Here is a 14,344-nt window from a genome sequence, read left to right as displayed (position 1 = left end):
CATATGTCCTCCCGTTATCCCCTACATGACTACAGGACACAGCAGTGATGTAAGGGTTAGCTGAAGGAACAGCATCAGTGGATACGCTATCCAACACTCCCTAAATAGTCATATAGCAGCAGCAGGGAACACACTGTCCAACACATCCTGAAGTGTCATATAGCAGCAAGAATGGAAAGGTTATCTGACACACCACAAAATGTCACAAAATGTCATAAAGCAGCAGAATGGGACATGTTATCTGACGCACTCCGGCCCGAAGTCTTATATAGCAACAGCAGAAGACACATTATCCAAAACACCCCTAAATGACATATAGCAGTGGCAGGGGACACATTATCCAACACACCCCAAAATGTCATATAGCAGCTACAAGAGGCACATTATTACACACAACCTGAAGTGTCATATAGCAGCGACAGGGGACACACTACCCAACGCACTTTGAAGTATCATATAGCAGCAGGAGGGGACAATTTATCCAATACACTCCATAGTGTCATATAAAAACAGCAGGGGCACGCTATCCAACAAACCCAGAAGTGTCATGCAGCGTCAGGGGACAAGTTATCTAACACACCCTGAAAAGTCATAGCAGCAGCAGTGGGCATGCTATCTGGCAAACCCCAAAGTGTCATATGGCAGTAAAACTGGGAGTTTATAAAGCAAGCAAAGATAACCTTTGCCACCTGCCGAACAAGAAGTCTGCATAGCAAAATGGGAGACTTGGAAGCTTTGGTGCATGAGAAGAACTATGATATAATTGGTATTGCTGAATCTTGGCTTTGTTTCTCACATGATTGGGCTGTTAATATTCTAGGATATGCTCTCTTTTGGCGAGACCGGGAAACACGAAAAGGTGGCGGTGTTTGTCTCTATGTGAGAAGTGATCTAAAACTTCAAGTGAAAAAGGACTTTGTTGATGGTGAGTGTGATGGTGCTGAGACCCTTACAAGATAATTCAGAGTTGGTAACTGGGGACAAAGAGAAGGCACATCTATAAAATACATTCTTCAGCTCTGTGTACACCAAAGAGCAGGATGTAACTCAAGTCCATATGGTCCATAAGAAACAGTTAGACAAAATTAAGGTGAACAAAGCACCTGGACCAGATGGCTTACACCCACGTGTTCTCAAAGAATTGAGCTGTATAATTTCAAAGCCATTGTATCTCATTTTTAGAGTATCTCTAATGACTGGCATGGTACCAATGGATGGGCAAAAGGCCAATGTGGTGCCTATATTTAAAAAGGGATCAAAGTCTTTACCAAGTAATTACAGACCTGTAAGCTTAACTTCAATAGTTGAGAAGATATTTAAAAGTTTGATTACGGATCACATGCACTTAAACGTTTTTGCTTAAAAATAATATTATAAGCAATAGTCAGCACGGATTCACAAAAGACAGAAGTTGTCAAACAAACCTACTTACTTTTAATCAGGAAGTGAGTTATAAATTGGACAGAAGAATGGTTGTGGATATAGTATAAGTGGACTTTGTTTGATAGAAAACTGGCTTAACCACTTCAAGACCAGGTGTTTAGACCCCCTTCCTGGCCAGGCCATTTTTCAGTATTCAGCGCTGCGATACTTTGACTGACGTTTATTCCGTCATGCAACGCTGTACTGAAATTAATTTTATACCATTTTTTGGGGACAGATAGAGCTTTATTTTGGTATGTAACATGTGCGGCGTAATGGGCGCAATCGTCTTTTTTTAATTCTTTTTTATGTGTAACTTAAAAATTTTTTGGGGGGGGACTTTAATTTTTTTTCCTTTTTTTTTTCACTAAACTTTATTGCTATCACATACGGGGGCTAATAAAACCCGCCTATGTGATAGCAAAATATGTGACAGGTCCTCTTTATGGAGACATTTGGGGTCTCCAAGACCCCTAATGTCACCTAGGACCCCCCAAAAGAAGCTGATGAAGCACAGATCTGCTCCATCAGCTTCTTTGCAGCTTCTGAAGCTGGAGAGTGACACAAAAATGCGGAAGTGATGTATTATACAACACTTCCGCATTCTTTCAGAGGAGAGGGGACCGGAGGGAGCTCGTATAACGATCTCCCTCTGATCCCCTGTGACACAAGCGACATGCTGATCCCGGGCTCGCACCGGGCACAGCGGAGCCCTGGATCAGCGGGACAATGGCGGCGGGGCAGCGGAGGGGGGGGCCCGCACCGATCGTTGCAAAATACAAACGATCCGCCGGCTCTACAGCCGGCGGATCGCTTGTATGTTAACAGGCACCGCTGCCTGTTTTTAAATTGCGGTCATCTCCCGCTCGCGCGCGCCCAGCGTGTCTAAAGACGCCCGCTCAGATCTAGGGAGCTCCGGGCCGGCCATTTTTTTACTACGGCCGGCCCGGAGGTGGTTAAGGACCATATTCAGAGAGTGGTAATCAATGATTCATACTCTGAATGGTCTGAGGTTGTTAGTGGTGTCCCCCAAGGTTCAGTGTTGGGTCCCTTACGGATGAGGAAAGATTAGCTGCACTGAATTTGTTCTCTCAGGAGAAGAGGCGGGGGCATGATCACCATGTATAAATACATAAATGCTCCATATAAAGAGCTTGGTGCCAAATTATTCACTTTAAGGTCACTGCAAAGGACAAGGGGGCACTCTTTGCGTCTGGAGGAAAAGAGGTTTAACCTTTGCATACGGAAAGGCTTCTTCACAGTTAGAGCTGTGAAAATGTGGAATAGACTCCCCCAGGGAGCTTGTTCTAGCGAGCTCAGTTAACTATTTAAAAAAATCTGAATGTATTCCTAAATGCACAGAATATTACTGGATATTGAGTTCTTATAAGTATATTAAGCACCAGAGATTGTTGATCCAGGGAATATGCGATTGCCTTATGGGATCAGGAAGGATTTTTTTCCCCCTGTTGGAGCAAATTGAACTATGCCTAACAGTGTTTTTTTGCCTTCCTCTGGATCAAGAGTGGGTAATTGTGGGCATAGCGTTCTGTTTTAGATTTTCAGTTCTGTTCTAGGTTTTTCTTCTCTTTCTTTTTTATTTCTCTCATCTCTATAAGTTAAACTCGATGGACTTGTGTCTTTTTCAACCTGACTGACTATGTAAGTATTCAGCCTATTCTATTACAGGGTGGCTGTCATTGAGTACTTTTAAGACAGTGATAGGGTCACTTTAATGCCCAATTCCAGCCAAAACTTTCTTTTTAGTTTTAGATGATAGGAAATGTTAGAATCTCTGTCAACTCTTTATTGCTGTCGGTGTCCCCATTTTGGTGATTTTGCCTTACCCCCTGCCTCTTTAATGACATCAGACTAAAACAGAAAGTGTGGAAAAATCTTTATTTGACAAGTGTCAGATAATACAGTAGCGTATCTATAAAGGTCAAGTCATTAAAAGTGCAAGATATGATAGCTGAAGCTAGTTATATACATAACAGATGTAACAGAAAGACAGTTGAAATGTATACTATCTTTAACACATCAAAACCTTGGCCTACATATACTGTAAATAATACATCTCAAACAATCTTAATGAAGCACTTAAACAGATACACTGGGTTTTCTAATTCTCTTCACAATTGCTAAAAATAATTTCAACTCTGCCAATATATTTTTTTTTTTTGGTGTTCTGAAATGAACTCCGTGCTCAACTGTCATCTGAAAGGGTCAAAGCTACTAGTATTGGATGATAGTCAGCTAATACATACAGTACATAAAATGGTTTTACTGCATTGCCTACAGTGAGAAGTGTGCACAATGCAATCTTATATTTTATTATACACTTAAATACTGACCTGCTGAGTTCATCTGGTGTTATGGCAGTACCATTGGCGAACACACAGTATGCTGATAGGATCGTTTGTTGTGTAGCTCTAACAGAGAGAGAATCAGAAAGTGGTAAAAAAAACACTCTAAACTTACACTAATGCTTTCTAGAACATTACTGTAGACTGGCTAGATCAAGCCAAAAGATTCATCTTGATATCAGCAGTGGTTAAAGAAACATTCTACAGGAAAAATCCAGAATCCACCCACTAACTGCTGTCAATCAGCAGCAGAGCTCCTGAAGGGGAAGTAGTCTCTCAGAGTTCCTGATGGGAACTAGAGTCTAAGAGTTCCCCATTAGGTTGCGTCCCCTTACAGCAAACGTCATCAACCACTGCACCTGCCTGTGTGGCAAGTGCAGAGGCCGTGCAGGGAACTCAGTAACACTGAGTCTGTGATCTTATCAGGCTCAGTGTTACTCAGCTGCACTGAGGACGGAATGCCTGGTATGGCAGTGCTTGTGCCAAATTCATGTACCTGTACATGAACATGGGGCAAGCAGGGCCGGATTCCCAGCAAGGCCACCGAGGCCCGGCCTCGGGGCGGCACTGAGCAGAGGTGCGGCACAGGTTTGAATCACCCGACACCTGGAACATTGAGTTTCGGGCGGTAATTTACTTTCTACATTTAGCCCTGCTTTGCACAAGCAGAGCTAAATGTAGAATAGGAGAAATTACTTGTTTCTTTACAAGTGTTCTTGTAGTAATTAGACTGCCGGTCCGTCCTCCCCCCACCGCCCCCCTCTCCCCTGTAGTAAAAAAATTGTAAGAAAAATATAAAAAAATTAAGAAAATAATTATAAATAAAAAATATGTTAACAAATTATTAAAAAAAATAAAAAAAAGTAAAAGATGACAAGAGAAATAAAAATTTTAAAAGTAAAAAAATAATAAAAAGTGATAACAAAGTCATAAAAAGGTTAGAAAAAAAGAACACATTAAAAAATTAAAACCAACCCCGCATTCCCTCGGCGATGAGGGGGGGGCATTGTCGAACCCGGCCTTGGGGCGGCAGGGAGGGTAAATCCGGTCCTTGGGGCAAGCACAGCATTTACACAAATAACAGCATAACATTTGTCAAGCAGATGCACAACACAATTCTACGGAGTGCCATAGGCACTCTTTATGAAATCCAGGGAATGTGCTGAGCTCCTGCCTCACAACGTTATAAATAAAATGCATCTTTATTAAGCACAACTACAATCTCTAAAGACTACTTGTTTTCCAGTATCTTAAAGATAGCCAAACATAATATCCTCTAGTTATCACTTCATTATAAGCAAAAATAATGAGCCTTGTTTCAGAAACTCCTACATGTCAGTTCTGCTGCATCTGTTGTCAAAGCTTTCAGTCTGACATAAGGTAAATGCCTATGAGAGGGGACAGCATGGGATAACTTCCTAAATGTGCTACTGTCACTTCAATTTCTTATTAGCAGGCAGTGGGAGGAGAGGTGACTAAGGAAGCAGAACTTTAACAGACATTTTATGCTTGCAGCTATAAAAGTAAGGTAGGTCGTATACACTCACCAAACAATTTATTACAAACACCTGCTTATTCATGCATTATCTAGCCAACTATCTATGCTTAGGCAATCCTTCGGCAGCAATCCAATGCTTAGGATCATACAGATAAATGTCCAGGAGCTTCAGTTAATGTTCACATCTAACATCAGGATGGGGAAAAATGTGATCTCAATGATTTTACCATGTTATGTTTGTTAGTGCATGACACGGTGGTTTGGGTATTGGGTAGCTGTAACTTCTACTGATTTTTTTGGTAGCTTTAACTTCTACTGATTTTTTTCACCTTCTGCTGGTTATTTAACACTGGTTATCATCATACTATGATAGTATTCCACAATAGATTACAAATTAGAAGTATACATCTAAAGTATGGTGGACTGTCATTCAAAAAAATAACCATAACACAGTTTAGCAGCAGGAGAAAATAAAATGACCTGCTTGGAGCGGCCCCTTTCCACCATATGGTGATATCGTGGAACTATTTCTCAGATAATAGTTTTATTCAGTTTGAAATTTCCGGCATATTAGATTTTAAAGTACATTTAATTCAGGTCCACATGCTACAAGTGTCTGTTCCTTACACACTTGCAGAACAAAAAGTTATACTTTCTTCGAATAGAGTAGATTAGACTTCTACTGGTTAAAAGAATACATAAAAGAATAACTGAGCTCTAGGAGAAGAAAAAATATTACAAGTAAAAGTGAAATCTCAGTCCAAAAAATAAATCCCCCACTGAATGATAAATCGCCTAGGTGTGCACGGGCCCTAATACAGAGGTCTACTGCATCAGGATCTTGGCAGCTTTCCAGCCCTCTAATGTAAGCATGCAGCAGGTGGTTCTAAGCTATCAACAGAAACCGAACTTCAGAGTCTTTGTTGTGATCTTTAAGGAATTTTGAGAATGAATTTCTTTACAGTACAAATAGCTAGAGAGCTCAGGGATGACTTACTTCAAAGCTCTTTTACTGCTTGTTAAGAATTTGTAGATAAGTTAATGTCTAAAGGTGGGCACAGGTGTACTTTAAAGGGAGGGATTCTGATTGTTGTCAAATAATCTCACTAAAGAGCAGCGGAGACGGTCTTTCTCCCAAAATAATGTGGAAAAATTCTGGCAATGTTTTGTTAGTTTATATAAATAACTATAGCCAATTAATAACCTGTTATTACAAGCAAACCAATACTTAAAGTGATATTAAAGGCAAAAAATTTTTTCCCTCCCCCCCATGTAAATGTTAGCACTTACCTTAAATGATGTCTCTTTTTCCGATCTTCCTCTTCTTTCCCCATATTTTCATGTGTCCCTCCAGCGATGTGACGTCACTCCGATCCAGCGCTGACTGCTCTGTCTCTCCGATCCAGCGGTGTCTGCAGGCGGGTGCACGTGTCCATACACTTACCTTGCGTCTCTGCTCGTCTCCCGGCCGAGAATTGGAACTTAGCATGCGCCCGCCCCAAGATCCTTTGCGGCCGTACGAGCAGTTCCTGATTCTCGGCGCGGGAGCGAGCAGCGATAACGAGGTAAGTTTAAAATGATTTTAAGCGTTTTTGTGGTTTTTTTACACTTCTTGCCTATATCTACTGCTTGCTAGCAGTAGATATAAGCAAAAAAAACGGAGGGTTTAGAACCCCTTTAAGATTAACATCCTGTAACTTACCGAGAATTTTTTCTGCTTGTGTCTTCCTCAGATTCAATCCCAGAGACAAATACTGATGCACCAGTCGCCATTGACAGTTGCCTGTTACACAAAAACATTAACATGCATAATATCAAAATGCAACTAAAAGCAATCATCAGCTGAACTGCTAATGCTATCTAAGTGATATTACCACTATGTTTGACTCAGAAAATCTACTTAAAAGCTGAACTTCAGACAAAGAGCTGAATACAAAATTGAAGTACATATGTAGGAGATGTTATACATACCATGTAAAGTGATCCAGCCTAATCTGAAATTTTCACAGCCCAATCAGACAGCACAGCCAGGGTGGTATACTCCAGCCAAAGCTGGCCATACACTGAGCAATTTTCAGCTGGTTCTTGACATCTGCCTGACATCCTTTAATCAGAAAATCAAAGGAGCTGGGCAGAAAAGTTAGTGTCTCTTTTGAGAAATTTTCCCTTCACTTCCAGTCTCCTCTCCCACCTGGTCAGAGACACTAACAGCAATAAAACACCTCTTTAGTAGAGTGAAGAAGAGTTAGAGCTCCAGGAGTCACCCTGTGTGTCATGGAGTAACAGTTTTTCTTGAAACACGAAGTGAAGGGAAATATTCCCATCAGGGACACAAGCAACAATAGAAACTTGAAAATAGTGCAAACCTTTCTCCACTTTATACAAAGCTAAAAAAATACCGGGTTGGCTCATCTTTACCAGTTTATAAACATTCTAATGTAATATGCACACGTAACATGGGTGTCATTTATTTTCTTTACCACTTTACAATTCAAGGGCCCTTTAGTACAAGAACTGCATCTACTTTAAAGAAAAAGAAGTATGCCAGGAAAGAAAATGCTTATACTGTGGCACATTTATTAAGATGTGTGCTTTTACACTTATTATACAAGATGGAAAAAACCTTTTATAATAAATCAATTGACATGATATATATAACTTCATACCCCATGATCGAGACCACGGCTTCTGTCACTTCATCCACTGTCTTTGAGAAGCGCAATATAGATCGATAAGACTCATCTATTGTAAATATCTTCAGGCAAAGAACAACAACAAGAATACATTAAATGAGAATTACTAATGTAATAACTGTATAATATGAAATAAAAATGAAAATGTTATATATACGGTTTTATTTCTGGTATACCATAAAAAGCATAATACACCTTTATTAAGAAATCTCATAATGCACTAAAAGGGCCCAACTACCATAACATGAAAATATATAGCATCTACATCTTTATTTACTCAAGAAGATCACTTTAAAAGGTTTACTATAAACCTGTAGGTGCTTATCGATTTATCATATATTTATCATATATAGACCTGGCTAGTATATTTATAATGTAGATCTAAGCATGAGATAGATTAGTGAGAGTAAAAGCGTACATCAATCTATCTTGATTGATGTCTCGTACAATGGCCGCCAGCCCACTGGCATTCCCTGAGCTTCAATATTCTTATTGCATATTCAGCAAATCTTTTCTTTATAGAAGTAAAAAAAAAAAAAAAAAAATTCCTGACAACATTGCTGCGTTGTCTTTGGAGTCTTAACTTTCTTACTACTGTAATTTGAAGATGATGGGGGGAATTTATCAAAGCTGAAGCAGGCAGAATCTAGAGCAGTTATTCATATCAACCAATCAGCTTTTCTCTTCAGTTTTAGTTAAGCTTTGAAAGTGAAAGCTAATAACTGAATAGTTGCCCTTAAATTTGTGCAACGGTGTTTGCATAAATCTAAAAATATGGATGCTTTCATATGGCAGCAGAACTCCCTCGTGTCTTAAAAAAACTATCATATGAGCTACATGTAAGCTGTTCTTGCTGACCTCTCCTTTTGGACAGGCTAGTTGCTTGGCTCTAATATTGTTGCGTTGGCTTCAGTGTGCTCTGAAACCTGAAACTCTGACTTTCATTTACAGCATTTTTGGCCTGGATCAGTGACAAACGGAAGCCACATATAGCCAGTGAACCAACATTTTAAGTAAAAGACCGGTAATCATACCCTCCCCCTCCCCCCCGTTCCTTGGACCACCCCAAAATAGCCACCACAATTTACCTTTATGTAATAGCTACAGAATAGAGGGACAAATGTTCCATCCTGGAGTGTGCATATGATAGCAAACTCTGGGAGCAAGAAGGTAAGTGAGAGAAGGAACCTCGAAGGAGGCCTTTGTGACTTCAGAGAGTTACCCTGCTAGATTCTCCTGGTCAGAGAGAAGTTGAAGCAGGTTAAAGCTATGTCACCAATGCCATCCAGGGAGCTCTAGTTGTAAAACTCTGAGAACTCCTGAGATCTCTGGAGAAAAAAAAATAGTTTTTTTGACTTAACAGATGACATGCAAACTAGTAGGCAGTAGCTCCTAGGTTAGCACAGATCTGGTGTGAACGTTATCAGTAGACCAGTATGAGAAAGAAGAAACTGGCAGTGTGGCCTTTACAGCATTGGGTGGACAAAACCACGGGAATTCAAGGGTGTTACCAGACTCAGGCAGGAGCGGTACCCAGATACATATCAAAACTTGCACTTTCGGGTGGACTACATCAGTTTTTGGCATGGTTACTGTCTTACAGTTAGAGAGCGGGTGGTAATAAGTGGAGGGTTTCCTTTATCCATCGCTCTGACTGTTACATTGTATTGCCCCTTTAATGTTCTATCCAGATTGCTGGCAACCCTGCAAAGACAAAAGAGTGTCCATGTTCATGATTCCTTGTACTTGAGATCAATGTAAATGAAGGCAAATTTGCTAATCGTTATGATAATCACTGACCTGATGGAACCAATGTAAATATTATTTTCGTTAATGGTGATGGCAGTGAATAAATTGCCAAGTTGCTGGACTCCACCAGTTGAAAATATAAAATCCACTTTGTCAATGGAAAAGATTAGCTCAGCATTTAGCCCACTGTCTTTGTCTTGTGCCTGCAAAAAAAAAAAAAAAACTCTAAATATTCATAATATTTGGCCACAGTGGACACAATGTCAAATTTATGCTGATTTGTAAAAGGATGAGAAAAGAAAAATATGGTTTTATTAATTTATTTTGTTATTTTACTCTACTATTTAATTTTGTTAGCAGTTTTATGTATGACCTTCATTTGTTTCCATTAGCTGCTCTAAATGATGCCCATTTACAGAGAAAACTAGATATGGCTTTATGACACATTTTGCAGCTACTTTTGGCAAGGGAGTATCAGCTTATAAAGGTTTGGTATCAATAAATTGTATACGATGAAACATTCCTTGATACTAATAATGCATGTGATGGTTCTGCAGGGCATCAGTCATATCCAAAGAACTCACCCTAAACCCCACTCTTCAACCTAAATTTGAACTGCACACTTACTCCTAACTTTAACCCTAGACTTTAGTCTAACCCCTAGCCTTAAATTTCAGCCTTACTCCTAACCTAAAGGAGACACTGTCACCCTGCCGATGAGGGGGAAAGTGTGACAGTGCCTATACGAAGGGGATCCTCAACCCCCATATACTCACCCTACCAGTGCATCCTCACAGCTTCTTGCCCTCCACAGCTGATGTTCAAATCTGCTGTTGGTATCTTGAAGCAGTAGTAATGTTACTCTATCAGTCATGTGACAATGCCTGGGCCTAGCGATTAACTACTAAGCCTGGACACTGTTTCAGGGGAGCTGGTCACATGCTCCCCCAGAGAGCCGTAGCTAGCTCCTTTTGCGACCGAGTCAAAGATAAAAAAAGTGCCCCCCCAACGTGCGTTTGACGTCACCTGACGCCGAGCATTTGATGTCATGCACCCCGCCTCCAGGGTGTGTTTTTTTAATATATTTTAAAATTTAGGGGTCTAAACAGACCCCTGATATTTTCCTTTTAAAATAGAAAAAGAAATTGAGTCCTCAATCTATCTCTTTTTCTGTAGCCTCTGATCTAAATGAATGGGAAGTACAGAGGCTTTCCAAATATCATCCAGTTTCTGAATGGGGAGAAGCCTCTGTTCTGAGTGTTACTACCTATTCAGAAACTCATGCATGAACAGGAAGTGATGTAAAGCACTTCCTGTTCATTCATAACTGGGGACACATAGTACTATGTGTCCCCAGTCATTTACAAACACTGGAGTGATCAGCTGATCGCTCCAATGTTTGCTCTGCACACAGAGGATCACTAAATATCACTGATATTTATTTTGGTATTCCCACCAGCTTCAGAGAAGAAAGGAGCTGTGAGGGATGCAAGCAAGTGGGTGAGTATAAGGAGGGCAAGGAATACTAATTGCAGAGACACTGTCACCTTTCCCTGCAAGGACAAGGTGACAATATCTCTTTAACTTTATCCTATCCCCTAGTTTTAGCCCTAAACTCCAGCATAACTCCTAACCTTTCAAAGAAACCTTTCTTAAATTAAAGATGGAGGATAGGCTCTAATTCTGCAAGTTCTAGTTATCTGGCTGTATGCTAATCCTATGACTTCCAAAACCATGAGCAACTAACTCCGAAGAAAAGTGCAGATAAGGCCTTATAACTTTTCACTGACTTCCTTTACTTACTTCCATACTTTAGGTTCAGCAAACTAGCCAGACAATTAGCATTTTTCAGATACCCCTATTTCTCTCTGAGGAAAGGCAGCTACGAGGCAAGCCAAGTTGATCTAGTCAGAGGTGGGCTTGTCCAATGTTCTCTGATGTCTGTTTCTTCCATTAATACTGTGCCCCATAGCAGTTGCAGTAACTGCTAGATCTGCAGCCCTTGTATAGGTTCGTACTGTATGTTGTCGGATCACACCATTTTTTTTTACATACAACTAATGGGATGTCTGTCATTTTAGATAAAGCACTGCAAATTTACAATAAAAAGAAAAGTACCTTGACAGATGCCACTTCAGTGTTGATGACAGCAGTTTCAGGTATTACCACTGTAGAAATATAAATCAATGAAACAAACAATACAGACATCATAATGCAAAATTCTGCTCTAGATGTAAAGGTGTTATCAAAATATGAAGAAAAAATGTTAGTTGCTATACTAATTTAGGATAATTGTATATTGCTAATGTAGGTGTGTGTTGCCGGTATGTATGGTTTTAGTTTACATTATATACTGTGGTGACCGTGTTTTTCCAGGATAATGCAGCCTACTAGCATCCTGTGATGTGTATCTGCTCAGGAAACAAAGAAATCTATTCTCACACCTACTGTGGTGTTAAAAAAAAGTTATTTTACACCTGAGTCTTGAATAAGGAAGTTTGTAAGTACTTCGGTAAGGTTCAGTTATAAATCTGCAAGTCATTACTGAATCATGAGTTCACTTAAGGCCCCATTAATAAAGCAGTGATATGGGCTTATCATGGTTATACTGCTGCTTTAAAAAGAAATAAAAAAAATACACAAGCACATTTATAAAGCACGCCAATGTGCTTTTTCAATGTGTTTAGTGCTTTGCTTGCTTCAGCATTCCAAAGCAAAGTTCTATTTATTAAAATAAATGAAAAAAAAGAAAAAGCTATGGCACCAAGCAAGCCTGATCACCAGTCAAAGTCATGTGACTGGCCTCTCCTCCAATTACTGAGTGTCTTGTAGCACAGCTCAGCGAACATTTTGGGGGACACATCATGGACTGCATTTAATGAATGACTTGTAAAATACAGGTGTAGTGTGCAGTAAAAACAGCGGTGTCCTACGGAGAATGTATAGCGGTATTTGCTCTACCCTTGTTAAAAGTCATGTTTATTAAATCCTACATGACAGTTCAAGCTGTCATTAGCAGTTGTGATTTGACTAGCGGCTCTCTTTATAGGAGACTGAGATCCACTAACCACAACAGGCAAAAATGGCAGGGAAACCTCTTTTTACTATGAGATGCTGCCACTTACTAAGTGTTATCAGTCACTAAGATGTAGACATGAAAAGAGATCATTTGCAGAATAGAAATAGAAGACATGTCATAGCTGCAACTAAAGGGGAAATTCATGAAGGAGCCGAAGGTTTCAGCCGTAGCTTCGGCTGATCTTTCGGCTATCTTCAGCCGCCGGAGCCCTTTGGTTCAGTCGAACCGAAGGTCTGCTGTACGGGCTATTCACTATAGCCCGTACAGCAGCCGAAGGTGGCCGAGCGGCTCAGGCGAGCTGAAGGCATATGCTTCGGCTCGACTTAGCCGAAGTGACAGCCGAAGCCGGGCGAACGGCCTGCAGAAGGCCGGCTTTTTGCTTCGCAAATGACAGCTGGGCAGAGCCAGTCGTGATCTCACGGCTGGCTCCGGCTAGTTGTAATGACAGATCAGCATCCCCAAATGACCTGGGGACGCTGAACTGTCATTAAACAATAACAACTGGGCGAAGCCGGCTGTGACGTCACGGCCGGCTCCATCAAGTTGTTATTCATTGGCTGCGACCTTCTAGAAGACTCTAGCAGGTTCCGGCCAATAGGAAACAGTTGGGCGGAGCTAGCTGTCACTGCTAGCTCCGCCCAATTGTGTTTTTTTTTAAATATTTATTTATTTTTAAATGTTACTATTTATTTACATTTTTGTAATTTTTTTCAACCTTTTTTTCCGACTATTTTCATTGATTTTCTATTCTGCTCGGTACCATGGCTCTGCGGCATTCGGCTATTCACTCATTCCCATCGGCCCCTATGTGAATAGGGGTGAACGGCAGCGAATGAGCTGCCGGAGCTTCAGCTCAGCCGATCCAGATGTTGGATCTGCTGAGTCGAAGTCCTTCTGCGCTTCGGCTCATGTTCGGCTGACCGAAGTGCAGCCGAAGGCAGCCAATGTACGGCTGACATCAGCCGTACTGAGCCAGAGTGAATAGCCGAACGTAGTTCGGCTCACTTCACTTTGGCTGAAGAAATATTGTTCATGAAAACATGTTTGATAAAAGCCTTGGTTTTGTCTCTCAGTTTTTAATTTACCTGACTAAAAGTACAGTAAGCAAGTTCTTATGGGGTAAATCTTTGTTAGAACGTACCAAATGCTTGTGTACTTTCTAAGAATTCTGGGGCATTGTCATTGGCATCTTGTATAATCACTCTCTGGGTCACTAAGCAGAGACAAAAACAATATATTAATACATAATAGTATATAAAGTTACTTTTGAAATTTTACATTTTAAAATTAAAATTCTACTTTTCAAAGATATCTTTTAAATTGTACCAGTTACCAAAGACCTTTCAGCAGCTTAATGTAAAGTAATAAATACAGACAAACACTATTCAAGCATATATTGTGTATCCAACTAGTGACCCATTTAGCTACTGTCTATTTGTCCTGCAGTCAAGAAATCACAATATGTCTATCTCAGTGTTTCTAAACCTTTTTTCAGTCATGGCATTTATTAAAAGTATGAAAAATCCCGTCTGCAATG

General features: G+C 40.3%; 1 protein-coding gene across 1 annotated transcript in view; it reads right to left on the bottom strand.

Moving 5' to 3' along the window:
• LOC108802353 (cadherin-related family member 2-like) overlaps window positions 1-14,344 on the bottom strand; it is a gene marked incomplete at its 5' end in the record, with an annotated part of 79,876 nt that overhangs the window by 32,405 nt on the left and 33,127 nt on the right. The window contains 7 exons of the mRNA XM_018574217.1: window positions 3,777-3,854; window positions 6,989-7,069; window positions 7,953-8,041; window positions 9,581-9,683; window positions 9,780-9,931; window positions 11,847-11,896; window positions 13,949-14,020. Of these exons, the coding sequence (XP_018429719.1) occupies window positions 3,777-3,854; window positions 6,989-7,069; window positions 7,953-8,041; window positions 9,581-9,683; window positions 9,780-9,931; window positions 11,847-11,896; window positions 13,949-14,020 (625 nt within the window). The remainder of the gene's footprint in view (window positions 1-3,776; window positions 3,855-6,988; window positions 7,070-7,952; window positions 8,042-9,580; window positions 9,684-9,779; window positions 9,932-11,846; window positions 11,897-13,948; window positions 14,021-14,344) is intronic.

This window comes from Nanorana parkeri, unplaced genomic scaffold (genome assembly GCF_000935625.1).
Source record: "Nanorana parkeri isolate BGI_ZX_2015 unplaced genomic scaffold, ASM93562v1 scaffold2820, whole genome shotgun sequence".
Classification (NCBI taxonomy): Eukaryota; Metazoa; Chordata; class Amphibia; order Anura; family Dicroglossidae; genus Nanorana; species Nanorana parkeri.
Note: the sequence above shows the minus strand (reverse complement) of the source record. Positions and strands in the feature narration are given on the sequence as shown.